The sequence below is a fragment of the Oncorhynchus kisutch genome, linkage group LG6, assembly GCF_002021735.2.
Source record: "Oncorhynchus kisutch isolate 150728-3 linkage group LG6, Okis_V2, whole genome shotgun sequence".
Lineage (NCBI taxonomy): Eukaryota > Metazoa > Chordata > Actinopteri > Salmoniformes > Salmonidae > Oncorhynchus > Oncorhynchus kisutch.
The window spans coordinates 64,754,944-64,779,859 of record NC_034179.2 but is presented as its reverse complement, the minus strand read 5'-3'; the positions used below and the strand labels follow the sequence as shown (position 1 = coordinate 64,779,859).

The 24,916-nt window shown below is 44.1% G+C and overlaps 3 protein-coding genes across 3 annotated transcripts in view; all 3 read left to right on the top strand.

The window, feature by feature from the left end:
* The first annotated feature begins 1,345 nt into the window (after positions 1 to 1,345).
* Positions 1,346 to 6,236, top strand: LOC109891888 (aquaporin-5-like). The gene is made up of 5 exons (XM_020484357.1): positions 1,346 to 1,546; positions 4,715 to 5,281; positions 5,497 to 5,658; positions 5,862 to 5,942; positions 6,069 to 6,236. Exons 1-5 carry the CDS (start codon positions 1,346 to 1,348, stop codon positions 6,234 to 6,236), a joined length of 1,179 nt encoding a protein of 392 aa, XP_020339946.1.
* A 1,252-nt stretch (positions 6,237 to 7,488) lies between these two features.
* On the top strand, positions 7,489 to 22,587 carry itga2b (integrin, alpha 2b). Its single transcript, XM_020486317.2, has 31 exons — positions 7,489 to 7,899; positions 9,251 to 9,381; positions 9,550 to 9,647; positions 10,036 to 10,207; positions 10,695 to 10,744; positions 10,946 to 10,991; positions 12,388 to 12,507; positions 12,767 to 12,811; positions 13,160 to 13,203; positions 13,294 to 13,359; positions 13,521 to 13,573; positions 13,748 to 13,823; positions 14,538 to 14,673; positions 14,984 to 15,169; positions 16,164 to 16,209; positions 16,320 to 16,427; positions 16,955 to 17,010; positions 17,110 to 17,261; positions 17,626 to 17,736; positions 17,895 to 17,962; positions 18,144 to 18,291; positions 18,528 to 18,620; positions 19,033 to 19,112; positions 19,426 to 19,506; positions 19,883 to 19,988; positions 20,223 to 20,375; positions 20,596 to 20,694; positions 20,975 to 21,091; positions 21,312 to 21,413; positions 21,588 to 21,710; positions 21,959 to 22,587. Exons 1-31 carry the CDS (start codon positions 7,718 to 7,720, stop codon positions 22,079 to 22,081), a joined length of 3,171 nt encoding a protein of 1,056 aa, XP_020341906.1. The 5' UTR covers positions 7,489 to 7,717; the 3' UTR covers positions 22,082 to 22,587.
* Positions 22,588 to 22,859: 272 nt separating this feature from the next.
* The window catches only part of LOC109893207 (protein FAM171A2-like), a 65,054-nt gene continuing 62,997 nt past the window's right edge, over positions 22,860 to 24,916 (top strand). Inside the window, exon 1 of the mRNA XM_020486316.2 lies at positions 22,860 to 23,124. Within this exon, the coding sequence (XP_020341905.1) occupies positions 22,959 to 23,124 (166 nt within the window). The 5' untranslated portion in view covers positions 22,860 to 22,958. The remainder of the gene's footprint in view (positions 23,125 to 24,916) is intronic.

Sequence of the window (24,916 nt, the reverse complement as noted above, 5' to 3'; positions counted from 1 at the left end):
ACTGGATTTATAACTATTGCTGAGTGTTGAATTATACAAAAAAAAAGAAATATGTTATTTGGGGTCTCCTTTGACATACCAAATCACTGCTTAATTTTCATGCAAGGAAAACTGGGTCCGGTTTTGTAAGGGTTAAACACCATATGACGTGATTAGAAAAAAATCTGGGCCCGTCATAGCCCATATAAAACAATTTCACAGCTTTATTACAAGGGTCCGCAGTTGTATCTGGTTAGGTTAGCCTACCAGATCAGGAAAAACTCTGGGCCCCATGAAAATAACCTCACGCCTCGAAATGTTGAGATGGTATTGACGTTTATATTTTAAACAATGGGTGGTGGGAATGGGCATCCATACACTAGTGACATCTGCTGGTCAGGAATAAATATAAGCCTATTTGATGTTTACCAGTTCCTTCAGAAAGTATTCACACCCCTTGACTTTTCCACATTTTGTTATGTTACAGCCTGAATTCAAATGTATGAAATTTAGATTTTTGTCACTGACTTACACACAATTACCCATAATGTCAAAGTGGAATTATATTTTTCTAAATATTTACAAAATAATCAAACATTTTAAAGCTGAAATGTCTTGAGCCAATAAGTATTCAACCTCTTTGTTATGGCAAGCCTAAATAAGTCCAGGAGTAGAAATGTGCTGAACAAGTCACAATAAGAAATTCCTTTTGTGGAACTAGTTGCTCTCGTTCAGACTCACCACAAATCAAAGCCTTCAGTGATTGTCCAGAGGTTCAAATTTAACTTCCATTTTCAGAAATCAGGTCAGTCTGTTGCTAACTTTGTTGCGGAATTATGTGAGCTCTCTGAACATTGTGAGTTTGGGGCTGTTATAGAGGACATGCTCCGTGACTGATTAGTCTGTGGCATTAATGAGGACAGCACACAGCGCCGTTTGCTGGGGGAAGCCACACTGACTTTCAAAGAGAGCATTGGAACTACCTCAACGGATGGAAATGGCCACTAGTAAAATATTCAAAAGACCAACAGTGTCAGTTGTGCAGTGCATCAGATGACAAAAGAGGCAGGAAAAAGGGGAAAAGCAGTGGAAAGTTTCAGATGTGGGGGAAAACATTAGGCAAACAACTGTAAGTTCAAGGATGCGGTCTATCACAATTGCAACAGAAAGGGATAATTAGCAAAACAATGCATGGGTCCTAGGAGCAAGCAAGATGGTGGGCAGACCATGTTCACAGCATCGAAGCAACAGTCAGCAGCGCACCACCTAGAGAACGCAGGGGAGGAAGAGCATTGCTCCTACAACATGTTTAATGCGAGTGAGCCGCGTGCAGAGCCTATTAATGTTACAGCGGAGGTAGATGAGGATGGAGGTTGACACGGGGGCCTCTACCTCTGCTGTCTGTGAGGAGACCTACAAACAAATGTGGGGCTCGAAACAGGCTTCTGCCCTCACACCGGCAGGAATCAGACTGTGTACATACACCGGGGAGACCATACCATTGCTGGGGGCTCTGGAGGTGGACATTGCATACAACAGCCAGGAAGCGAGAGCACGGCTCCTGGTGGTAAAAGGGAATGGCCTTAGTTTACTAGGGTGTGACTGGCTCACCAAAATACAACTGAACTGGGGTGAGATAAAACACACACACACACACACACACACACGTGTGAGATTTTCAAAGATGAACTGGGCACACTGCAGAGCACTGCAGATAAGCTGTTCGTGGATCCTCAGGCCGAGCCTTGCTTTTTCAAGCCCAGGACAGTGCCATACACCATGAAAAAGAAAGTTGAGTGTAACGGTTTTCTTCCGTTGAAGGAGAGGAGGATCAAAATGCAGCGTGGTTAGAGTTCAACATGTTCAATCAAGACCGTACACGAGAACACTACAAAATAACAAATGTGAAAACCGAAACAGTCCTATCTGGTTCAATGACACAAAGACAGAAGACAATCACACACAAAATATCAACAAAAAAAAAACATGGCTGCCTAAATATGGTTCCCAATCAGAGACAACGATAAACACCTGCCTCTAATTGAGAACCAATCTAGGCAACCATAGACTTCCATAAAAACCTAGACTAGAAAACACCCCATAAACATACAAAAAACCCTAGACCAGACAAAACACATAAATCCCCCATGTCACACCCTGACCTAACCAAAATAATAAAGAAAACAAAGATAACTAAGGCCAGGGCGTGACATTGAAGATGAGTTGGAGCGGCTGCAGGAAAAAAAACATCATTACTCCCATTCAGTTCTCCCGCTGTGCAGCTCCAATCGTTCCCGTTCTGAAAAGTGATGTCACGGTGCATATATATTCCAGTGTGTCCCATGGCCATGTAAATGTCAAAAGTGAGTCAGGAGTCAAATGTGTTAGTGTGACCACTGCATGGGGAGTATTGGCAGGCCATTGAAAGTTCAGAATCCAGTCTCATAATTTAATCTCTGTTAGCTACAAACTGAGACATAGTCCTCCTAACGTTTCTGGGGAGTGGAGAGGAGAGGGACTCACAAATAAGTGGGTCATCATCGGATACATGGGGAATGGGCCAGGCATGGAAAACAGATTAGGCACACGTAGCCATCTGAGAGAATCGGCCCCATAGAAGAAAAACAAGTTGCTCGACCTTTGCAGAAAAGCAAAGGAGGAGGGAAAAGTAAAAGGAACAAGTGCACAACACCTTAGATTCTGTTACCGCCTACTCCCTGTGATGGTGCCATGGCACACGTGACTGTCACAGTCCAAATCCCCTATACCCATTTATCCATTAGTGGTAAGTACTGAGGGCCACTCAAAGCTGTTTTAATCAGGGGAGGGGGTGCATAAAGGAATTCTTTGTCAGTAAGGAAGACAGGAAAGCAGGAGAATGAGGAGACAAGGAGGCAGGAATCAGTAGAGATGATGGAGGATATGACAATGGATCGATGATTAATAACTGAAGGACAGCAGATTCTACACTAACTGAATTAATTGATATACCGTATTTAATTGCACAGCATCTGCAGCTAACCATTCTTAACTTTTGCTCTAGTTATAAGAAAAAAAAGACTATAGTCTGCTTTTTGAAGATACCCACCTCATGTTTTTACATGACAAACATTTCACAAATGCAGGCCTCAATAGTCTCCCCTTGTTAACACACACACACACACACACACACACACACACACACACACACACACACACACACACACACACACACACACACACACACACACACACACACACACACACACACACACTGTAGTTGTCACACCCTGACCATAGTTTGCTTTGTATGTTCTATGTTTTGGTTGGTCAGGGTGTGATCTGAGTGGGCATTCTATGTTGGATGTCTTGTTTGTCTGTTTCTGTGTTTGGCCTGATATGGTTCTCAATCAGAGGCAGGTGTTAGTCATTGTCTCTGATTGGGAACCATGTTTAGGTAGCCTGTTTGGTGTTGGGTTTTGTGGGTGATTGTTCCTGTCTCTGTGTTTGTTACACCAGATATGGCTGTTTTTGGTTCTGTTCTTGTTTTTTTTGTATATTGTTCTATTTTCATCTTTATTAAAGATGTATCAAAAATAACCATGCTGTGTTTTGGTCCGCCTCTCCTTCAACAGAATAAAGCCGTGACAGTAGTCTCCCTGTTTTCCATTTTATGTATAATGTCCTACTATGACATTCCCTGTCATCTACATTCATCCCCATCTCCACATGTTGTTGAAACACCATCTCTCCATATCATATTTTACAGTTATACCTGTCCTGACTCAACCAGCCTCAGGTACTGTATCAGTTTCCATGACCTTGGTAGGAAACGATCTCTGCAGGGGAATCTCAGTATAACTGTACTGCCATTGTTCCTAACTGACCTTCACATGCTTTACTGTGGTTGTGTTTAGTTCCCCCCCACCCTCTCTTAGTCACCCTGTTACACTAAAGCTTCCCTGGCCACTCTCTGTGATGAGAGAGCTTCCTTTGAGGGGATGAAAAATGCCTCTCTCTTGGCATCCTTTACCTGCTACGCTGGCTTAAAATGCTGTATCTGGATAGTTTTTGGGGTGGACAGTATCTTGATCAATTTATTTCAAATGATCCTAAACTCTGGTTGACCCCAGGTCAAAAGGAAAGTACAGCTTTTTGATTAATCCCAGGGCACCGCTAATTGCAAATCAGTTAGTTGGCTTTGGCTTGTTCAGCTCAATCCTCAGCCACACTTCTCTTCTACCTGGAAGATAGAAAGCTTCAGGTAACCATATAATCCTCTCTGGTGAAGCACTTTTCTTTGAGAAACAGAGGCAAGGGGGAATGTGAGAGAGTTAGAAGAAGGAAGAGGGGAGACTCCCCAGCTGCAAAGAGAGACCAGAAGTTAGCGCCCCCTCGCTAGTGGCCGCTCATTACCTATGGGTAAATCTGTGGCCCCCCGGAAAGAAGACACCACTCGACATTTACCGGCAGCCATCTGAGAGTACAGGAAAGCAGAAAGCCAAAACATGCATTGGCTAAGCTAAGCCTCCCCACCTCACCTCCACCTCCACCCTTACCCACCTTCAGAACACATCACAATACAAGCAGTATACTGAGGGGACAGGTAAATAATCGCAGTGGGGAAAGAAAGAGGCCACCTTCCTGATATATGCGTCACACAGCGGTAGATGCCCCCTCTATATAGGTTCCCATTGCAGTCCCTTGCGGTTGTTTGGTTCTGCTGCTGCTGACTCCTGGATGTGTTTCATGGCAGAGCAACAAACAAACAGAGAAACAGGACAACAGAGAGACAGAGATTCATTCATCCATCATGCAAGTCCTTTCCAGTCTGGCGTTGGTTCTGAAGAACATTTGGACACTTTCCTTCCTCCGGGATCTCCTGTGTGAATTTGTGGGCACTGCCATCTTCCTCTTCACCAGTCTGGCCTCAGTGGTGCTATGGCCCCAGCTCCCAGCCTGGGATGGGAGCCTCTCCAGTCCCACCAGTGATTATCATCTCCATGACTTGTCCTCAGAGTCCGACCCATCCTTTCTCTCGGACTCCCAGCCCCTCTCCGATTGCCACCCTGACCCCCTGCATGTGGCCTTGGCATTCGGGGCCTCCGTGGCTGTGGTGTCTGTGTGCCTGGGTCCTGCTACCTCTGGAGGAGGGGTCCACCTGAACCCGGCTGTGACCCTGGCTCTGGCTGCAGGACTGAGGGTGAGCCCCTGGAGAGCTATCCTCTACGTGGGGGCACAGCTCCTCGGTGCACTCTGTGCTTGTGCACTTCTCATGGGAATGGTGCCTGCCCCGCTCAGAGGGCATCTGGGGCTGAACGAGGTCACGAGTCACGTCTAATACATTTTTATTTGATTCTAGGTTGTAGTGAAGTATTGTTTTTCTGTAGTATTGTAGCTTCCGAAAAGTCATTATTAGAAATGTTTTGCCAAAAACGTAATGTATTTTTGTATGGGCTTAATTGATTATGGTTGTTTATAAACATTTTAACTTAATGAATCCAGGTCTGATATCTGTAAAAAAAAATATTTTTCCAGGTAGGTTTGGGTGTCCACCCATGCCAAGCCTTCACAGTGGAGACAGCCATCACCTTTCAGCTGGTGGTCTGTGTCCTCGCCACATCTCGACCCACATCAGCCTTCCACCTCCTGGGTCCTGTAGTGGTCGGCTTGTCTGTCATTCTGGGGAATCTCGTGGCAGTAAGGAAGATGCCAGATCCTATTTGTGTTTGTTTAAATTCTGTGTGACCATAATAGAGTTTCTATGGGTAATTTGATGGATTTTGTCTATTAAAACATTTTGTAGATCTTTACATTTTTTCCTATGACTTATCTTTTGATTTCATGCCCCCCCCTCTCTCTTTTTCTCCCCCTCTCTTTCTTTACCTTCAACCTTTGACCAGATTGAGTACACTGGCTGTGGGATGAATCCTGCTAGGTCTTTTGGTCCAGCTGTGGTCACTTTAAAATTTCAAAACCATTGGGTGAGTCTGGCCAAACACAAGTTGACTCTATGAAATTACAAAAGTATATTGACACCATTTACTAACATCACACCACAGTTCACACATACAAATCTACTTACAAAAAAGTTTCTCTCTCCTCTGCAGGTGTATTGGGTGGGGCCGTGTGCGGGGGCATTACTAGCTTGCCTACTACATGACTTGGTGCTCTACCCACGGTGGGGTAGCCCTGGCGACTGGTTGGCTGAGTTTAAGGAACTGTTTCCCAAGGATCCACTCAAACAGCCCACCACCTTGGAACACACAGTGGAGTAGAAATGGAGGCAGTTATCTTACCATTGTCTGACCATTGACCAAAGGTGACCACACACACCATTCTCTGATATCTGACCATTTGCCACTGGTGTACACAAGTGGTCATGCTAGCTGGGTCCATCGTTGAGTACCACTGAGTGAAGAAACTCAACATTTGTACACATCTACAGTATTCATGCACATCTACAATGTAGCTATGATAATATACTCTGCTGTATTCTCTGGGAGACTGCTTTCTCCTCTCTTTTCCTGAGTGTTCTGGATAGTTCCCTTTCTGGCCAGTTATCTGATATTTCAGAACTGAACAAAACACTAATCCACCATCTCAGGTTCTTCACAATCATGTTGTTTGTCAGTTTGACTTCACTTTGTGCATCTTTGTACCTCTCTGAGATGTTAAACCATCTATAGAAGCAGATCATGTATATTCAGACCAAAGCCTGGACATGTCAATTTGTGTCCAAGGCGATTTCATTCAGGTCAGTTAAAGTACGGGTACCAGCTGTATAATCATTCACATTATGCGACAGATCACTATAATATGTGTTTTTATATACCACTATCATGGTGTTTGTCTTGTTATACATATTTAAAAAACGGCTGTATGACTCAGTAAAATTTTCTTTATTATATCATGAATTTTACATTTGTTTTTCACTATATTGAAACGGAACGTAATGTTTTTCATGTCCTCTGTGCAAGAGTTTATTAAAGCTGAAAACCAAACTGAGTCGTTCTACGGTGTTTACATGGGGGGGTGTAAAGTGGGTGTGAAGCTACAGGAGTCATTTTGTGTCCGGTCCACTTACATGTTCCATCTGTTTCCATGAAATGTCATGCCCTGGGGAGGACTCATCTAGGAAGGAAGGGCTTGGGTGTAATTGACCAGTGTCTCCATAATCTCTCAAACCCAACAACCCTGCCCTGTGCGTTGTTCTGTGTGTCTGTATCTGTGTCTGTGTGTGTCTGTGTCTTTCTCTTTCTCTCTCCCAACAATGAAAAAAAAATAGAAAAATGTGTATTTGGATCCACGTCACGATAGTTTTATACCTTGGTAATGCACACTCTTGAATCGTGTACTTATTTTTTTCATTTATGTACTATGAGACATTGTTTACGGGTTAATATAACACTATAAATATATGTGCCAATGTGTCTGAAAGCTGCAGTTCTGTTCTGACAGACTGACATCTCTTCCCTTCATGTCACAAAATATTCTCTGCGAAGTCCTATCTGCAGGAAACAGTTAGTTACACTCCACTCAACACAAGCAATGAGAGCCGCAAATAAATTTTGCCTAGCAAGAAAAAAATCCTTCAACTCACATCAACAACTCTGCCCTATCTATGACAGCCCTCTCGGCATTACTGTGTAAGTTCCCTGACTTGCGAAAAACAACTGAAGATGATAAGAATTACTCACATAGGAAGAAGACATTTGGATTCCAGTTTCATTTGCAGTGAGGGAGACATAGAAGAGCTATGAAAAAGATGGAGGAACACCGGATTCATAGATCAATACAAATGATGGGTCTCCTGCTATTTGCTCTCCCACATTACTCTGACACCTTAAATCTAAACCTGGTTAACTTCACTGAGTTCTCTGGCCCTGAGGGAAGCTTCTTTGGCTTCTCTGCAGATTTCTATCAGTTTAGCAACAAAACGTGAGTATTGCAATATACTATTTGGTAAATTTTGGCTTTGCTTCATTCAGTAGGCTTTGCATCATTATTAGGGTATCTGTTAAACTACACTGTATAGTTAAAAGTATGTGGACACCACTTCAAATAGTGGATTCGGCCATTTCAGCAACACCCGTTGCTGACAGGTGTATAAAATTGAGCACACAGCAATGCAATCTCCATAGACAAACAATTGCAGTAAAATGGCCTTACTGAAGAGCTCAGTGACGTTCAACGTGGCACTGTCATAGGATGCCACCTTTCCAACAAGTCAGTTTGTCAAACTTCCGTCTTACAAGAGCTGCTCTGGTCAACTGTAAGTGCTGTTATTGTGAAGTGGAAACCTTTAGGAGCAACAATGGCCCAGTCGCGTAGTGCTAGACCACAGGAACTCACAGAACGGGACTGTCGAGTGATGAATCACGCTTCACCATCTGCAGACCGACAGATTAATTTGTGTTTTGCGAATGCCAGGAGAACGCTACCTGCCCAATGCATTGTGCCAACTGTAAATTTTGGTGGTAGAGGAATAATGGTCTGTGGTTGTTTTTTATGGTTCGGGTTAGGCCCCTTAGTTCCAGTGAAGGGAAATCTCAACGCTACAGCATACAATGACATTCTAGACGATCCTGCGCTTCCATCTTTGTGGCAAAAGTTTGAGGAAGGCCCTTTCCTGTTTCAGCATGACAATGCCCCTATTGACATCCAGGCTGTATCACAACCGGCGGTTATTGAGAGGCCCAGCGTCGTCCGGGTTTGGCTGGTGTAGGCTGTCATTGTAATTAAGAATTTGTTCTTAACTGACTTGACTAGTTAAATAAAGGTTACATGTAAAAATGTCAACAACAACAACAAAAATTGACAAAGCGAGGTTCGTACAGAAATGGTAACTCGAAATCGGTGTTGAAGAACTTGACACTCCTGCACAGAGCCCTGACCTCAACCCCATCGATCACCTTCCTGATGAATTGGAACGCCGACTGAAAGCCCGGCCTAATCGCCCAACATCAGTGCCCAACCTCACTAATGTTCTTGTGGATGAATGGGAGCAAGTCCCCGCAGCAATGATCCGGCATCTAGTGGAAAGCCTCCCCAGAAGAGTGGAGGCTGTTACAGCAGCAAAGGGGAGAACAACTCCGTCTTAATGCCCATGGTTTTGGAATGAGATGTTTGACCAGCAGGTGTCCACATACTTTGGGTCATGAACTGTATATGCTGGTATTACTCTCATATTAAATTGGGCAAGGTATGTGGAATTTGAATGGCTTTTCATTAGCTTCTTGTCTGAAATCCCAAAGAGAATATTTGAACCATAGTATTTTCTGTCCCACAGCATCAGTGTTGTGGTTGGGGCCCCTAGAGCCAACACCAGTCAGCCAAGAGTCACTGAGGCGGGGGCTGTGTATCTCTGTCCCTGGGCACAGACAGGAGGGGCCTGTACTACCATGACCTTTGACACAAAAGGTAAACTTTTACTTATCATAAGTCCTATTCATGCATTTCTCAATGTTTTCTAAAGCTGTGAACATGTTATCATACTGTAGATCAGTAAGTAAGTAAAGAAGATATTTATTTATTCTGGGCTCAATTACAAAAAAGGTTGACAAACTGAGCTGTCTGATGTAACTACAGGTGATGAGGTTTATCCTCACCAGAACTTAGTGATAAGCTCTTCAAAGTCCCACCAGTGGTTTGGTGCTACTGTGCGATCCTCCGGAAACTACATTGTGGTGAGTTTTTCCAGCCGTTGTGGCACAATACTGTTACCACTCTCTCACTCTTTGAATTCTCATAAACCAGTCACTCATTTTGCTTTGAGTCTGAAGGCTGCTATATACAGTCACTGTGCAGTATAGAATGCATCAGATATCGATCCTCTAAATCTTTTACAGAACCCCTCTCCCTCCCTCAATTTATTTTCCTTCCTCTCCCAACCACCGATCCCCTCTCTCTTTCTACCAATGTGTGTATGCCTCTGCTCCTTCTTAATTTGACTTTCTCTCTCTCGCGGTCATTCTCTTCATCACTTTGTGTTACCCTTCTCTATATCACGTTCATTCTCCCCCTCTTTCTCTTTCTCTCCTCCCTTCTCTCTCTCCCTCCCTCCCCCTGCACCAGGCCTGTGCCCCCCTGTTCCACTGGAACGTAATAGACGTGGGGGAACGTGAGGAGGCCCAGAACACTCCAGTGGGGACCTGCCTAGTGTTGAATACACTGACGGGGGAAACGGTCAACTTCTCCCCCTGCAGAGACGTCATGACTGAGAAAAATTACAAAGCCCTGAAGTACAGTAAGAGATATTAGTCATGCCAGTAGTACCTGTACAGTACAGTAAGAGATATTAGTCATGCCAGTAATACCTGTGCAGTACAGTAAGAGATATTAGTCATGCCAGTAATACCTGTACAGTACAGTAAGAGATATTAGTCATGCCAGTAGTACCTGTACAGTACAGTAACAGGTTCCTCTGTTGTCCACTCAAAACTTAAAGGCTGCATTTATACATGCAATCCAATTTTGATCTTTTGCCACTAAATGTTATTTTAACCAATCAGATTGGGCAAAATAACAGAATTGGGCTGCCTGTGTAAACACAGCCAAACAAGCATCTTGTCAGAAATCTTTTGGTAATTGAGTATCATTCTCACTGCTATGCCACAAAACACCTCGGGTATTCCTTCTTAAAATAGCAGTTGACTTCATGTTCAAACGTTTGCCTGCTGGTCTTTCTTTCTACTCTGTATGTTTTCATCTTTGATCCTAATCTTGATTCTCAGCTACCGACAGACGATACTGTGAAGTGGGATTTAGCTCTGACATAACAAAGGTGCCCGCCCTCCAAACATTTCTCATCAAACTTTTTCTTTTTGACTCATATAATGTTATATACTACACAGCAATGTACAGTAGCAGAGTAGATAAGTTAGATCCACATAGTTTATGATACTGTAAGGTAGTAATTACACCAACAGTGTTATGATACCATCTATAACAATCATTTGATTTGTTTCTTGCTGTACTATTCTAGGAGGGAAGGCTCCTTATCGGTGCTCCTGGAGGCTACTATTTTCAAGGTAAGATGTGCCATCTGGTGCCATTATTAGCCAGGTTAAACTAGATTTCACGCTACACCTGAGGTAAATCTGCCTGGGCATAAAATTGCTGGGGCATAACATTTGCTGCTGGGGCATTGGAGCTGGATGCCACACTTTCTGAGGCTGCTGGGGGATGGGGAGTTGGTTGCTTCCGCTGCTGGGGCATTGGAGCTGGATGCCACACTTTCTGAGGCTGCTGGGGGATGGGGAGTTGGTTGCTTCCGCTGCTGGGTATTGGAGCTGGATGCCACACTTTCTGAGGCTGCTGGGGGATGGGGAGTTGGTTGCTTCCGCTGCTGGGTATTGGAGCTGGATGCCACACTTTCTGAGGCTGCTGGGGGATGGGGAGTTGGTTGCTTCCGCTGCTGGGTATTGGAGCTGGATGCCACACTTTCTGAGGCTGCTGGGGATGGGGAGTTGGTTGCTTCCGCTGCTGGGGCATTGAAGCTGGATGCCACACTTTCTGAGGCTGCTGGGGGATGGGGAGTTGGTTGCTTCCGCTGCTGGGTATTGGAGCTGGATGCCACACTTTCTGAGGCTGCTGGGGGATGGGGAGTTGGTTGCTTCCGCTGCTGGGTATTGGAGCTGGATGCCACACTTTCTGAGGCTGCTGGGGATGGGGAGTTGGTTGCTTCCGCTGCTGGGTATTGGAGCTGGATGCCACACTTTCTGAGGCTGCTGGGGATGGGGAGTTGGTTGCTTCCGCTGCTGGGGCATTGAAGCTGGATGCCACACTTTCTGAGGCTGCTGGGGGATGGGGAGTTGGTTGCTTCCGCTGCTGGGTATTGGAGCTGGATGCCACACTTTCTGAGGCTGCTGGGGATGGGGAGTTGGTTGCTTCCGCTGCTGGGTATTGGAGCTGGATGCCACACTTTCTGAGGCTGCTGGGGATGGGGAGTTGGTTGCTTCCGCTGCTGGGGCATTGAAGCTGGATGCCACACTTTCTGAGGCTGCTGGGGGATGGGGAGTTGGTTGCTTCCGCTGCTGAGGCATTGAACAAAAATGGGGTGGACAAACACTAAAATACTAAGAACAAGAAATATAAAATGTCACCATACATGGTTCTTAGGCTGGTGGCTTCCATTATTGCATTGTTCAACACTCCTAGGATAAATGTATCGACTAATAGCCCTGTTGTTGGAACGTCTCCGGGAAGGTTGATGATGACTGAGCATGATTAATTATCATATTGTCATATAGTCTCGCAAATGCCAGACCTAGGGCAACAACATGTCAGAACATTGTTAAAGTGGGAGGCAACCTGCCTGCTTAATTTGACTAATGTTACTGAAAATATTATGAAATAAACATGTATAAACATGACTAAAGTGTCTTCTCCAAATGATGGTTGCGGTGTTTAACCTTTCTGTTGCAGGTCAGATCATCAGTGCAGGACTGCCTGACATCGTCGACAGTGCCAAGAGCCAGAATGCCAAACCTTATGTGGCAGGACAAACCCATTCCCCTGAGACTGGTGGATACGATCATTACCATGGTAAGAGGGTGGCATGCAAGACTTGTGGTCTAATGCAATGGTTTTCAAGCCTCTTCTCAGAGAGGCCAAGATGTTTCACAATTCTGTTGCAACCCTGAACTAGCAAACCAAATTCACCTAATTAAGTGCTTGATGATTAGTTGTATCAGGTGTTCTACCCCGAAGAGAGGTTTGAGAACCACTGGCCTAAAATATTCAGTACAAAGATATTCAGTGACATTCTTCTCAGTTCAATAAACCCGAAAGTTTTCGCCAACAGGGTATTCTGTGGCCACTGGCGAGTTCACTGGAGACTCAATACCAGGTGAGAAAGTTCCCGTCAAAAGTGTCCACACAACCAGATAATTACTAGCCCGGTCCCAGTTTGTACTGTCATTCCGACTCATTGTCATGCCAAACATTTATTCATGTTTTGCATGACAAAGAATGGCAAGGAATGGAATATTAGCACATAGGCCCATAGAGCGGTGCCCAGACTAGAGAATAACACTTCCTACGTTTTATGTGCCTGGTAGTGATGGTGACAGCTGTACAAAACCTTCAAACGTTTGTCAGTAAGATACAAAAGGTTGAAACGTTTCTCAATAATTTATTCATTAAGTCTGTTTTACTGTGTTTTAAATCTAGTACAAGTATTTATTTTCTGTTTCAGATTATGTGGTTGGAGTGCCTAATGATCGCAACACAGCAGGCTCAGTAAGGGCTCCCAATGGCGTTATGATCATTTACTTTTCATATTCATTTATTAGAGAGTGATCTAAGCTAATGTTGTGGCTTTGTATCCAGGTCAAAATCTATAATGGAAACACACCTGACTTTTTGGGAGTTAAACGCACATTCTTCGGCTCTCAGGTAAGACTGCATTTCCATCATTTCCATCACATTTTATTTTGATTGACTTGTTTACAGGAGAGTGATGAAGAAGTGTCTGTACAGATATGCCTTTGTGTTGATATCTGAGTCATGAGCCACGTAAGTCCACTCAAAACCACATGCAAACTTTCATCTTGCAGGTGGCCTCTTACTTCGGCCACAGCGTTGCAGTGACTGATATTAACAATGATGGGTATGTCAGAACTCTCATACTTACTTTTTTTTGTCCTTGATCATGGAAGTATTAAACGTGAATTAACCACCTGATTAACATCTAAGCCACTGGTTGCTGGCTTGGTGTCTCAAGGAACCATGAAAGAGAGCTCAAATGTCCAGCCATTCTTGCTCTGTCCTCTGTCCACTACAGAATAGACGACATCCTAATCGGGGCGCCCCTCTTCATGGAGCGTGTGTCGGGCCAGCAGTTGCAGGAGGTGGGCCAGGTGAGTGAAAACCTGATGAGTCCTGTGTGGTCTAGCACATGGGAGCATAGTGTGCAGCCTAGCACATGGGAGCATAGTGTGCAGCCTAGCACATGGGAGCATAGTGTGCAGTCTAGCACATGGGAGCATAGTGTGCAGCCTAGCACATGGGAGCATAGTGTGCAGCCTAGCACATGGGAGCATAGTGTGCAGCCTAGCACATGGGAGCATAGTGTGCAGCCTAGTACATGGGAGCATAGTGTGCAGTCTAGCACATGGGAGCATGGTGTGCAGTCTAGCACATGGGAGCATGGTGTGCAGTCTAGCACATGGGAGCATAGTGGGCAGTCTAGCACATGGGAGCATAGTGGGCAGTCTAGCACATGTGAGCATAGTGTGCAATCTAGCACATGGGAGCATAGTGTGCAGCCTAGCACATGGGAGCATAGTGTGCAGCCTAGCACATGGGAGCATAGTGTGCAGCCTAGCACATGGGAACATAGTGTGCAGCCTAGCACATGGGAGCATAGTGTGCAGCCTAGCACATGGGAACATAGTGTGCAGTCTAGCACATGGGAGCATAGTGTGCAGTCTAGCACATGGGAGCATAGTGTGCAGTCTAGCATATGGGAGCATAGTGTGCAGTCTAGCACATGGGAGCATAGTGTGCAGTCTCCATTCACCTTTTTTTTATACCCAGCTCCGAGACAATGGATGTGTGTAATCCTTTCCCAGGTGAGTGTGTACCTGCAGAGAGAGCGCTCCACCTTCCACTCCAAGCCAGACCAGAAGCTGACAGGTTCCCAGTTGTACGGACGCTTTGGCAGCACCATCGCCCCCCTCGGTGACCTAGACAAGGACGGTTTTAACGGTGAGGCTCTGATATACAATCATTTGACTTACAATATATGTCTCTTCCCTTCTAATATAGTAACTGCCTCAGGGGCAGCAGAATCAGTATTATCTGATTTTCTGGGTAACTTAAACAAGGAATAATATTAAATGTGAAAATATCCTCTTCAAAACACTTTGTTTCCGAAAGGAGATTAATCTTTGAGTTCATGATTCCCTCTTGAAATGCTACATTTTCTAATGGTGAGGAATGCTTTTGTCATAGCAGTGTTTCAGTGCACTCCGTCCGTGGATTACTCATCACTATAAAGTGTTTCTGTCTCTCTCAGATGTTGCTGTGGGAGCCCCATCCTCGGGCGTTGAAGGGAGGGTTTTCGTCTACATGGGGACTAGTGATGGACTGTCTCCCCAGTATACCCAGGTCATCGAGAGTCCCTTCCGGTCCCTAGGCTCTCCAGCACAGTTTGGCTTCACCCTGAGAGGGGCCACTGACATTGATTCAAATGGCTACCCAGGTTAGTCTGAAAACGAACTCTTCGGAAACTGTAGGCTTGTTTACCTTGATTTAGAATAGATGTGGATTAGATTATATTGGCTGTTGTGTTTTGACTTGATGTGTTTTGACTTGAAGTATTTGATTCCAGCCCAAAAAATGTGAAATAATAATCTCATCAAGATTTGAGAAGTTATGGAACAACAAACCTTACCCCGGCCAACAATTCCCAACAATGTCCCTACCTCTCTTGTTAAGCCACAGTGTCAATCCTGCCAAGGCCACTTGGAGATGTCAACCTGTAAGATCACGTGGAGGTCACTCTCTTCCCTTACAACTCCACAATCAGCCTCTGGCGCAGTTCAACAACAGCAGCAGCAAAGATTTCTGTTGTCTTTTTCATTGTAGTTGACTACTACCCAAGGACAAATTGCCACTACTTAACAAAGTCCTTTCAGTCCCAGTAAAAACGTCCTCTGACATGTTGTTTGTCTCCCGTCCCCCTGGAGACGAAGGCAAAGTTTCTCGGACACACGAGAGAGAAACAGAAAGGTCACTCATCCAGTAGAGTGGCCAACATTTGTCGGGGGAGAGCACTAAAATGGAGATACATTTAGTGTCCCTTGGAGACTAGTGAACTACTCTCAACACAGCAATGCTTTTTGATGTGCAACACCTCTGGCTTTTAAAGACACTCATGGCGCTCTTTGTCTCTTGTTCCCCCAGTGAGCCTGTTACAGTTCAACTTTTTTTTCAGCTGACCTCTTTTCCTGAAAATAGTTTTGTTTCCTACTTTAAGTTTCTTAGGAGTCACTGTGATATGAAAGCAGAGGTCCTGGCTGTTACCAAAGGGCAATCAATCCCATGGACTATTCTTTTGATAGCACTTTCTCATGAAAGGGTATCAATCATGTCATTTTTTCCAAAGCTGTTTCGTGACTTTATATTTCTTATGTTTCAAGACTAGAAAAATAAGAGCTTGCAACTTGTTATTGTCAATCTTTGTTGCCTCACAGATCTAATTGTTGGTGCATGGGGAGTCAATAAGATTGCTGTGTACAGGTACAGTAGTGTGAGACAAACAAACTGAAATGTTATCTGGAGCAAGGTTAACATTTGTATTCACAATGTACCCACACCGTCTATTCTCTGTTTGTGTGGGGTGGTACCAGGGCTCAAGCCGTGGTGATGGCCAAGACCCAACTCTCCCTCTACCCTGACTTCCTGAACCCAGATGTCAAGGAGTGTCAGCGCCCCACCACCAACGAGCCTGTGGCCTGGTAAAGATTCTTCTCATACCAGAGTATCATACCATTAGTGTGGGCATTATCCATAGCCGTGGGAAGTTGTTTGGGGGTTCGGGTGCTGCGTTAATTATGATGTGTATTTGATATTTTTGTATTTTCAAGGGGTGGTGGGGGTGCTGAAAAAACATTTTGCCTGCACTACAAACACTATTTTGGTCCGCTAATACAGCACTATTAAAGGTCCAGTGCAATACTTTTGTGACAAAATTTCTTTTAAATCAATATTATTTTTTATTGCAATTTTCAGGGGGTGCTGCAGCACCCAACTGGGAAGAACATTTATGATGGACAAATGTTGGTGGGCACGGCAAACGTGCACGTGTTGTCACCATGCAGAATTGCTGTAGTATCCTAAGTGCCAAACATTTATTAAGATGTGTGACTTGTCTGGACAGTTCCTGGTTGTGTTAGACTGATCTTTCCCACGATGATGTGTGAATTTGTTATTGTAAATTACGGAATGGCATTATGACTGATGCGGTCTGTCTCTCTCCTTACAGCTTCACAGTCATGATGTGCATTAGTGTGTCTGGCCACAGCATTCCAGAGGAGATAGGTAGGAGACGCATACTGTCATTTATTCCTGTGGAAACATACACATTCTCCTTGAGTTTGAGTTTTCTGTTTGTTGAAGACACTAAATCCACTCTTGTAGTTCTAGATGCAGAGCTTCAGCTGGACAAGATGAAACAGACAATGGCCAGGAGGACCCTATTTCTGCAGACCAATCTGCCCCAAGAGTATTTTCAGCTAACCATTCAGAGAGATGTGGGAGTGGTCTGCAGGAACCAAACCGCTTACCTACGGGTGGGTTGCTTGTGCCAGTTTAGCCAATTTATAGACCTGTATTTTGGTTTACAATGGTCAGTGCTCAAAACCTGAAATAAAACCATAATGGTGCAGCAGTGTTCTTATCATGCTGATGCCCCCAAGTGGCCATTCACTGAAGTGACACTACAACAGGCTCCAATTACAATACCATTAGTAACCTCACAAAAAGGTTGTGAACACTACCATTGTCAGTGGCAACAGACAAACCTGAAAGGGGAATAGATTTATATTGTCTTAACACTACGTGATCCACTAAACTGCAGTAGATCTTTACTGAATTTCAACTGAATTGAGGGTTAATTGCATCAATGTCAGTACTGCGTCCTGTCTCTCTTTCCAGCATGAGTCAGAGTTCAAGGACAAGCTCAGCCCCATCTTCATCTCCTTGAACTACAGCCTGTCCAACTCCCAGGAGGCCATGCTGCATGGCCAGAGAGCTGTGGTCGCACAGGTGACATCACGCATTACATTCTAAATGTATTAAAACATTTTCATTTGCAAAGGAATAACATTTATAAGTGGTAATTACACAGTCGAAACCTATGAATTAGCGTAGGTGTTTGTTTCTTTGGGTATAAAAATGTGTGTATGTGTCTGTGTGTTGTGCAGACCAGGATCATTCTGGACTGCGGAGAGGACAACGTCTGTGTCCCTGACCTGAGGCTGACTGCTGAAGCGTGAGTGTCAAACTCCTCTGAGTTCCTCATCACTCAGTAGTGTCATCTGTTTTCTTGGTCATTCTACATGTTCAGGAATTTGACCAAGTAAAGTCTCGTGGGATCAGTGTGCGGAGAAAATAGAGTTTAGTTAGAGCATGTTATTCCGGTCTACTAATACAACCCTTTGACCCATCCTCAGAGGTACTGACCGTCTTCTGATAGGGGATGACCACCCTGCCCTGCTGGTCATCACAGCAGAGAACAGAGGAGAGGGGGCCTACGAGACCGAGCTGGAGATACGCCCACCAGCCAACACACACTACCAGAGTATGGTGACTGACAGAAAGGTGACTGTGACTCTCCTGTTCATAATAAAAGGGAATTGTTAACAGAGTGGCATCAACTGTCCCACACCTGCAGGAAAAACTATGAGCCCAGAGTTTTGCTGGTTAGGTTATTTGGTCAGCATAGCCTACCGGCCCTACGTAAAACACACTGTCTGCGTCTGAAATGGCACCCTACTCCCTATATTGTGCACTACTTTTGACCAGAGCCTCATGTCTGAGTGTGCCATCTCTCCCAGGGCTTCAGCAAGTTGATTTGTGCTCAGAAGAAGGAGAACCAGACGGTGGTGATGGTCTGTGAGCTGGGGAACCCTATGAAGCAGGGCCAGAAGGTAACCACCATGTTATTAAATATAGTGTAAGTAAATACCCTTGCAAGTGCCTTGCATGAGTCAGAACGGCTCATTGGAGCCGGAGCCTATCTCCTGTTTCTGTAGCATGAGGCAGCTTGATGGACAGAACACTAATCTATCACCTTAATCTCCTGAATGCTGTCTGAGTGCCAAGCAGAGACTCATTGGGTACCTTTTTTACAGTCTGTAGTATAACTTGGCCGGGGATCGAACTCCCAACCTTCCAAACTCTGGCCGGACACACTGAGTTGGCATGGAATTACACATAGAGTAATAGCGCCGTTCTGGAGCTTCACTGTCAACGGACGTGGATGACATGTGACTGTGTTTGCAACAGCTCTGTCAGTCTGAATGATACAGTACAGTATGTTCTTCTCTCTGTCTGTCGTAGCTCCTGGCCGGTCTGTTCTTCAGCGTGGGGAACCTGGAGGAGGTGGAGAATCACGTGTCATTCACATTACAGATCAAAAGGCAAGAACAACACTTTCATCCCGTCTTGTGGTTTTAATGCCTTCGATGCTACCAAGGCTTTGTTTTTGTATTTTTAATACAACATTTTAATGGGGAAATTCATGATCACTAAAGTTAATGTTTAGTGTAGAGTGATCAGCACAATGTAAGGCATATTTAGGGTCTTTGAGATACACATGGTTTACATGCTTGTTAATCAAGTTGTCTGTATTTTAGACATTCAAGGTGTCAGCTGAAGGTTCATGGCCTTTCTAATGACACAAGGGAAATGGTCAACATTCATTCAGCTTCTTCCTTCCTTTATGATCTCTAGCAAGAACAGCCAGAACCCTGACAGTAATGTGGCCCATCTGAGGATTGATGTCAGCGCTGAGGCAGCTCTGGAGATGCGGGGGTGGGTGGGCCTTCCTTCATTGTCCTCCAATTATCATCAGAGCCATAAACTGTGCTGTTTTGTGCTACCATGGAAATGAGCACTACTCCTGACTCCCGAGACACACTTTCTGTGTGACAATTCAGAGCTGCCTATCCAGACAAGTAGCAGACTGAATATCTAATATCCAAAAGGGATGAGTGATGTTTGCCAATTGGAAGATGTTGTCCTAATAAGAGCGTAATACAGTACAGTAACACCATGGCTTCCTCTTGTCCTTGTAGTTATTGGCTTTCCCAGGACACGTAGTTACTAATTATCACTAGGACCAGGCTAGTGTTATCAGTGTTGTCCTCAGCGTTTGGTCCACCCTTGTAGCCTGTTGTTTTTTGGACAGGGGCTCCTCTCCACCTGAGTGTGTCCTGCCCATTGCCAAGTGGGAACAGAAGGAGCATCCTGCTGACCTAGAGGAGGTTGGCCCGCTAGTGGAACACGTCTATGAGGTAACCTTTTTATGGTTCACTCGGAAAAGAAACAAGAGCATTTAAGACATTTGTCTCTCTGAGGTTGGTGCAGTTTTAGGTCAAAATGAGTAACATCTATTTGAAGAGTCCATAAGGCCCTTCTAGAGTAGGTTTTGTATATGTTATGTCATATATAAGCAAAGACAATGAGATCCAACTTTAGTGAGCGAAATCTGAAAGGATGTATTTTGTTGTTGTTGTTGAAACACTCAGTTGAGAAACCTGGGTCCGAGCACGGTCAACGCCAGGGTGCAGGTAGAGTTCCCTACCCATCACCATGGAGACGTCCTGCTCTATGTGTTCGCCAATGCTTCTGAGGATTTCCTCACCTGCCACACTGACTCCCCTGACATCGACCCATATCAGGTGAGAGAGGTAGCATGATGTGGCCCTGCAGTGTGCCAGACAGCAAATCTTTCTATAGCGGGAAAACTATGTCGTTTTTCCATGAATTATGTTTCATTTAAAAGGAGATCCCTATTTTATTTTTTATTTGCCTTAAATAGAAGCAAAACCAGATTTTCTATTGTTCTTTTGATGATGTTTTGGTCATATGAAATTGGAGTACACTCTTCTGTTTTGGCAGTTGGTGAAGACCGGGAATGCTACTGTTGGTAAAGTGTATAAGGTCAAACAGAATGAGGTGGCACAGCAGGAGCCTCAGCGCAAAGAGACCGTTCACGTGGTAAACAAGTGTCGCCTCACTCGATTAACATAATGACATGCATCAGTGTACTTCTGACAGCAATACAATCAAACTGTCTTGTCTTTACTTGATACTGTACGATAGGCTAGTTCCTTTTTGCTGCAATTTCAGGGACAACTTGCAATATTCTATATGTGCCACAAGAGGGGGCTAAACAACAAAATATTACATTTCATGTGGATGGGTACATTCCATTGATGTGTAATGGGGGAAACAGGTTGACTCAGTTAGGTCTGTTCCTCTCTCTATTTCTCTACAGAACTGCACCAGTGGAGATACCTGTCTGAGGTTTGTGTGTGAGGCCACAGGTCTGGAGAGAGGCTGGAGCGCTGTGGTGAAGGTGATGTCTCGACTCTGGGTACAGACCTTCCTGGAGGTGAGAGGGAGGGAGGCAAAAAGAGGGAGGGAGAGATAGGGAAAGAGAGAATCACAGTGACATATTTTCCACACAATCTTTAACTATATCTGCATTCATAGGTGTAAAGGAAAAGCGCTCCAAGACAGCTCTGCATAATTTTGAGATAGCATTTTGTAAGATCTTACTTCGTTGACATTATTCCGTAATGATTATGGAACCCTCATTCTGTTTCCCCTAGAGGCCCTATGAGAATTATGTTCTCCACTCTACAGCACGCTTTGAGGTTATAGATATGCCCTCCAAGATCCAGCCTGAAGAGCTACCAAGTGGACAGGCTGAGGTAAAAAAAAAAAGTTTACCCTTTCCACTAGTGTATAGACAACACTTATTTACTAATGACATAAACGGCTGACTTGAGGCACATACACAACCGTATCTCACAAAGTAACAATTTCTTCAGTAGTCATTGGACAGATTTAATTAGAGCCAGTTGACCATGTGTGTATGTGTGTAGACCCAGACCAGTGTGGTGTGGAGGGCTCCTGATGGAGAGAAGGAAGTGCCGGTGTGGTGGATTGTTGTGGCTGTGGTCTCTGGCCTCTTCCTCCTTGCTCTGCTAGCTCTGATCTTCTGGAAGGTAATGTACTGACATCGTTAAAACAGCAGGTGGCGCAAGATTGGGCCCTATAACTGGGTAGCATTTAGAAGGTGCTACTCAGCTATCATCTAAGTATTGATCACTCAGTCTTTTTGAATGATATGTTTTCTTAAAATGGAGACAATTTAGAGGGGACATAAAGGAGAATGTCCTCAATGACACACGAATTAAACCCGGAATCGGGAAACAATATGTGGAAATGTAAATGTTTTGTGTTTATGCTTCAGGTGGGGTTCTTTAATCGCAACCGTCCCCCGTGTGATGATGATGACGATGCAGAACACCTAGCTGGGGCTGGACAGTCAGAATACGCTGAGATGCCCACAAACACAGAGGACAAGCAAGCATAAACAACTGCTGTATCACCCTGGAAACCCTGGTGTTTTATGTATTTATTTTGGTTTGACAGACGCCCACACGTTTTCCGAGTGTTAAACTGTTTCACATGGTTTGTAAATGTTGCTGTGGGCTTCTTGTTTTACTCCCTATAACTGCACATTTTCTAAAGATGCAACCTGAAGATGTTTTTTTTTTAAAGGGTAACTTATAGCTGTTGCATTTTGTATTAAAATAATCATATAATCGCGATTAAACACTTTGTGTCCTTTTGAAGCCAAACTGGCATTCCAATGTTCACAGAGGGGATATCCTTGTTAGTGTGATGGCATCGGCCTGCTCTCTCAGCAACCATTGTGTTGGGGAGACCATCATGACTCACTGAAGGCTGAGCCAGCTTCCTGTTGTTGTAGAGGGGAGACCCTAGTGATAATAACACTCAGACCCGGCAATCATGTGTTTATAATTAAAAAGAATAATAAATAAATACCCAGATATGGCAAGAAAAGTACAATACTTACACATGCTTGTTTTTTTGTTACATTGACATTTTATATGCATTTCAAAACAACTGCAAATGAATAGCGGCTATTGTGTATGCAAACAGATAGATAGCCTACTTTTAAGCGATATGGAACACTGTGTTCTTACATTTGTAACTACACCGTCCTCCTAATAGGGTTCGAGATGGACTTATAAGGGCCCATAGACCTTCATAGGGGCCCATCTGTGAACACACTCTACTTTGGTACCATTAGGGGGCGATCACGACCACCCACTAAGCAGAGCAAGAGTCCCCTCCCACGTAGGACAATGGAATTGTGAAGCCACTCCGGAGCGCGAGCCGAGCAAGGAGTAGGCATCCGAGGCAGCGTGAAAAGGGAGCAGTCAATGCCAACCTCAAAAGCAATATGGATGAATGGCCACCTAAGTGGAATTGGTGATGTCGCAGTGAGAATGCCACCACCGCACATATCACGTCTTCTTTTTCTCTTTCTTTTTCTCGGCAATCTCTGGGAAGGATTTGCTAAATCCATTCCGGACCAGGGAGCACTTGGTGAGTTATTCGTAGAGATTCGTCAAGGTTCGAGTTGAGGGGAAAGTCTGTGATGGCGAGTATGATAGGCTGCTATAGCTAACGCATTGGATGTTGTTATTATTTGTGCCCCTCTCAGTGATGAGGATGTGTTATTATGTAACCGTCGCATTTATTCAGCTATAAATCTCTACGCACGAATGAATACAATGTAGTCGCCGCATGCTTTGGTCTTGTGGCTACTTCATTGCAGAATAGGAAACAAAGGATACTGAAGTGCAGCACCCTCCCCTGATGGGCCATCTGTAGGTTAAATCTGTAAATCAATCTAATTTAACGCTAGGCAATATATCCGATCAATAGCAGTTGCATTATTCCGTTACGATGTCCAATAGCAATTAGGCTATGATGAGGCGTCAGCTTAGTTCAAACTTCTATCCCTGCCCGTTAACTTTATGTAACTTTGGAAGATCTCAACTAGATCTTTTCAATTAGCAAACGGTCAATTGTCAGACACCAATGGTTAGTAGAACTATTTTTAAAAAAATAATCTAAATCAATAAAATCATTCCATGCGAGAAAAATAGGCCTATAATATATTGTGCATTTGTGAATGCGAGATGGTCGACAAGCTTGTTTTGGCTACTGTCATTTGCACGCACCCATTGTTGACATTGTTCTTCTTGTTGTTGTTATGTCCCAAGAGGCCTCATGAATGACCAAAGGACATTTTATATTTTCAACAATGCTTGTTTGGGGTTCACAGGACTTTTGACACATTTCATTTATCCTGTTTCAAATCAGTTTCTCAGCAGGAATCATTTCACAATTTTATATTATTATTATTATTATTATTATTATTAAATAGGCTGTCCTGAGTCAGTAGACTATGGTTTGCAATTAAACAAACTGATATAGGCCTACTGCCTGTCATTGTAACTGAACAGGAGAAAGGGGGATTTTCAAGGTGCTTGAAGTGGATGCTAGTGTCAATGCTTGGTAGTGATTTAGACCCCCTCTCCCATACAGTTCCCTATCCTTCAACTGGTCCAAGCACGGTTTAGTTCAGATACTTTCAATATGTTGCATTTCCTTGTAGATGCCTCTTTTTATAGCTAAGCAGGCTTTTAAGAAGTCGTGTCCGCTATCTATATTTCATTAGTTGAGCTGTTTCCCACTGAAAGAAGCCTATTTCTGGAAGAGGTGCTTATTGCTTAGTGCTTTGGACAAGACTGTCAAGATGGGTAGAGCTTCTTAATAACCCATACATGTCAAATTCAGTGTCATTTAATATTTTAGCTTCTCTAATCTTATCTATGAATAACCATAGATTATCCATGTGAAGACCACTAGTTTCACAGACTCAGCAAACTGGTTGTGGTTGGTCTAATAGTTTGTCCTTGCAGTATAGCTATATAGATTCAACTTTCTTGAAACACTTTCAAGTGGGAAATCACATCAAAGTCTCTAGCACCTTGTTGTTATACCATGCTATTACACTGTGGGTTTATAGAAAGTATCCCAACTGGAGAGACAGGAAATGTTGATTCATTCATTTGAAGGTGTTGTCATCAACCATATTGATTTGTCAGACGATGTTCTTTCATTACTTTATCATAGAGCTCATGACCTCAATCTCTCCTCAGAAGTAGAGGTCCCTTTGAAGCAGTCAGAGAGTTTCCCATCCGAAGCGAAGTTGAGTCGCTGAAAGAATTAGGCTTTTGTGGATTGAACTGAGGTCGATGGGGAAAAAGCTGGAGTGTCTTTCTTTTTTTTTATCGCAGTAGAAGTTCCTTTCTTTTAACAGCTCAGT

Excerpts from the sequence above, each read along its gene's own strand:
- LOC109891888 (XM_020484357.1), top strand. The coding sequence starts at position 1,346 with ATGGAGGTTGACACGGGGGCCTCTACCTCTGCTGTCTGTGAGGAGACC. Across the intron at positions 5,282-5,496 it reads GGCATCTGGGGCTGAACGAG|GTAGGTTTGGGTGTCCACCC; the intron begins GTCACGAGTCAC and ends ATATTTTTCCAG. Across the intron at positions 5,943-6,068 it reads TAAAATTTCAAAACCATTGG|GTGTATTGGGTGGGGCCGTG; the intron begins GTGAGTCTGGCC and ends TCTCCTCTGCAG.
- itga2b (XM_020486317.2), top strand. The coding sequence starts at position 7,718 with ATGAAAAAGATGGAGGAACACCGGATTCATAGATCAATACAAATGATG. Across the intron at positions 12,812-13,159 it reads CACTGGAGACTCAATACCAG|ATTATGTGGTTGGAGTGCCT; the intron begins GTGAGAAAGTTC and ends TTTCTGTTTCAG. Across the intron at positions 16,210-16,319 it reads AATAAGATTGCTGTGTACAG|GGCTCAAGCCGTGGTGATGG; the intron begins GTACAGTAGTGT and ends GGGTGGTACCAG.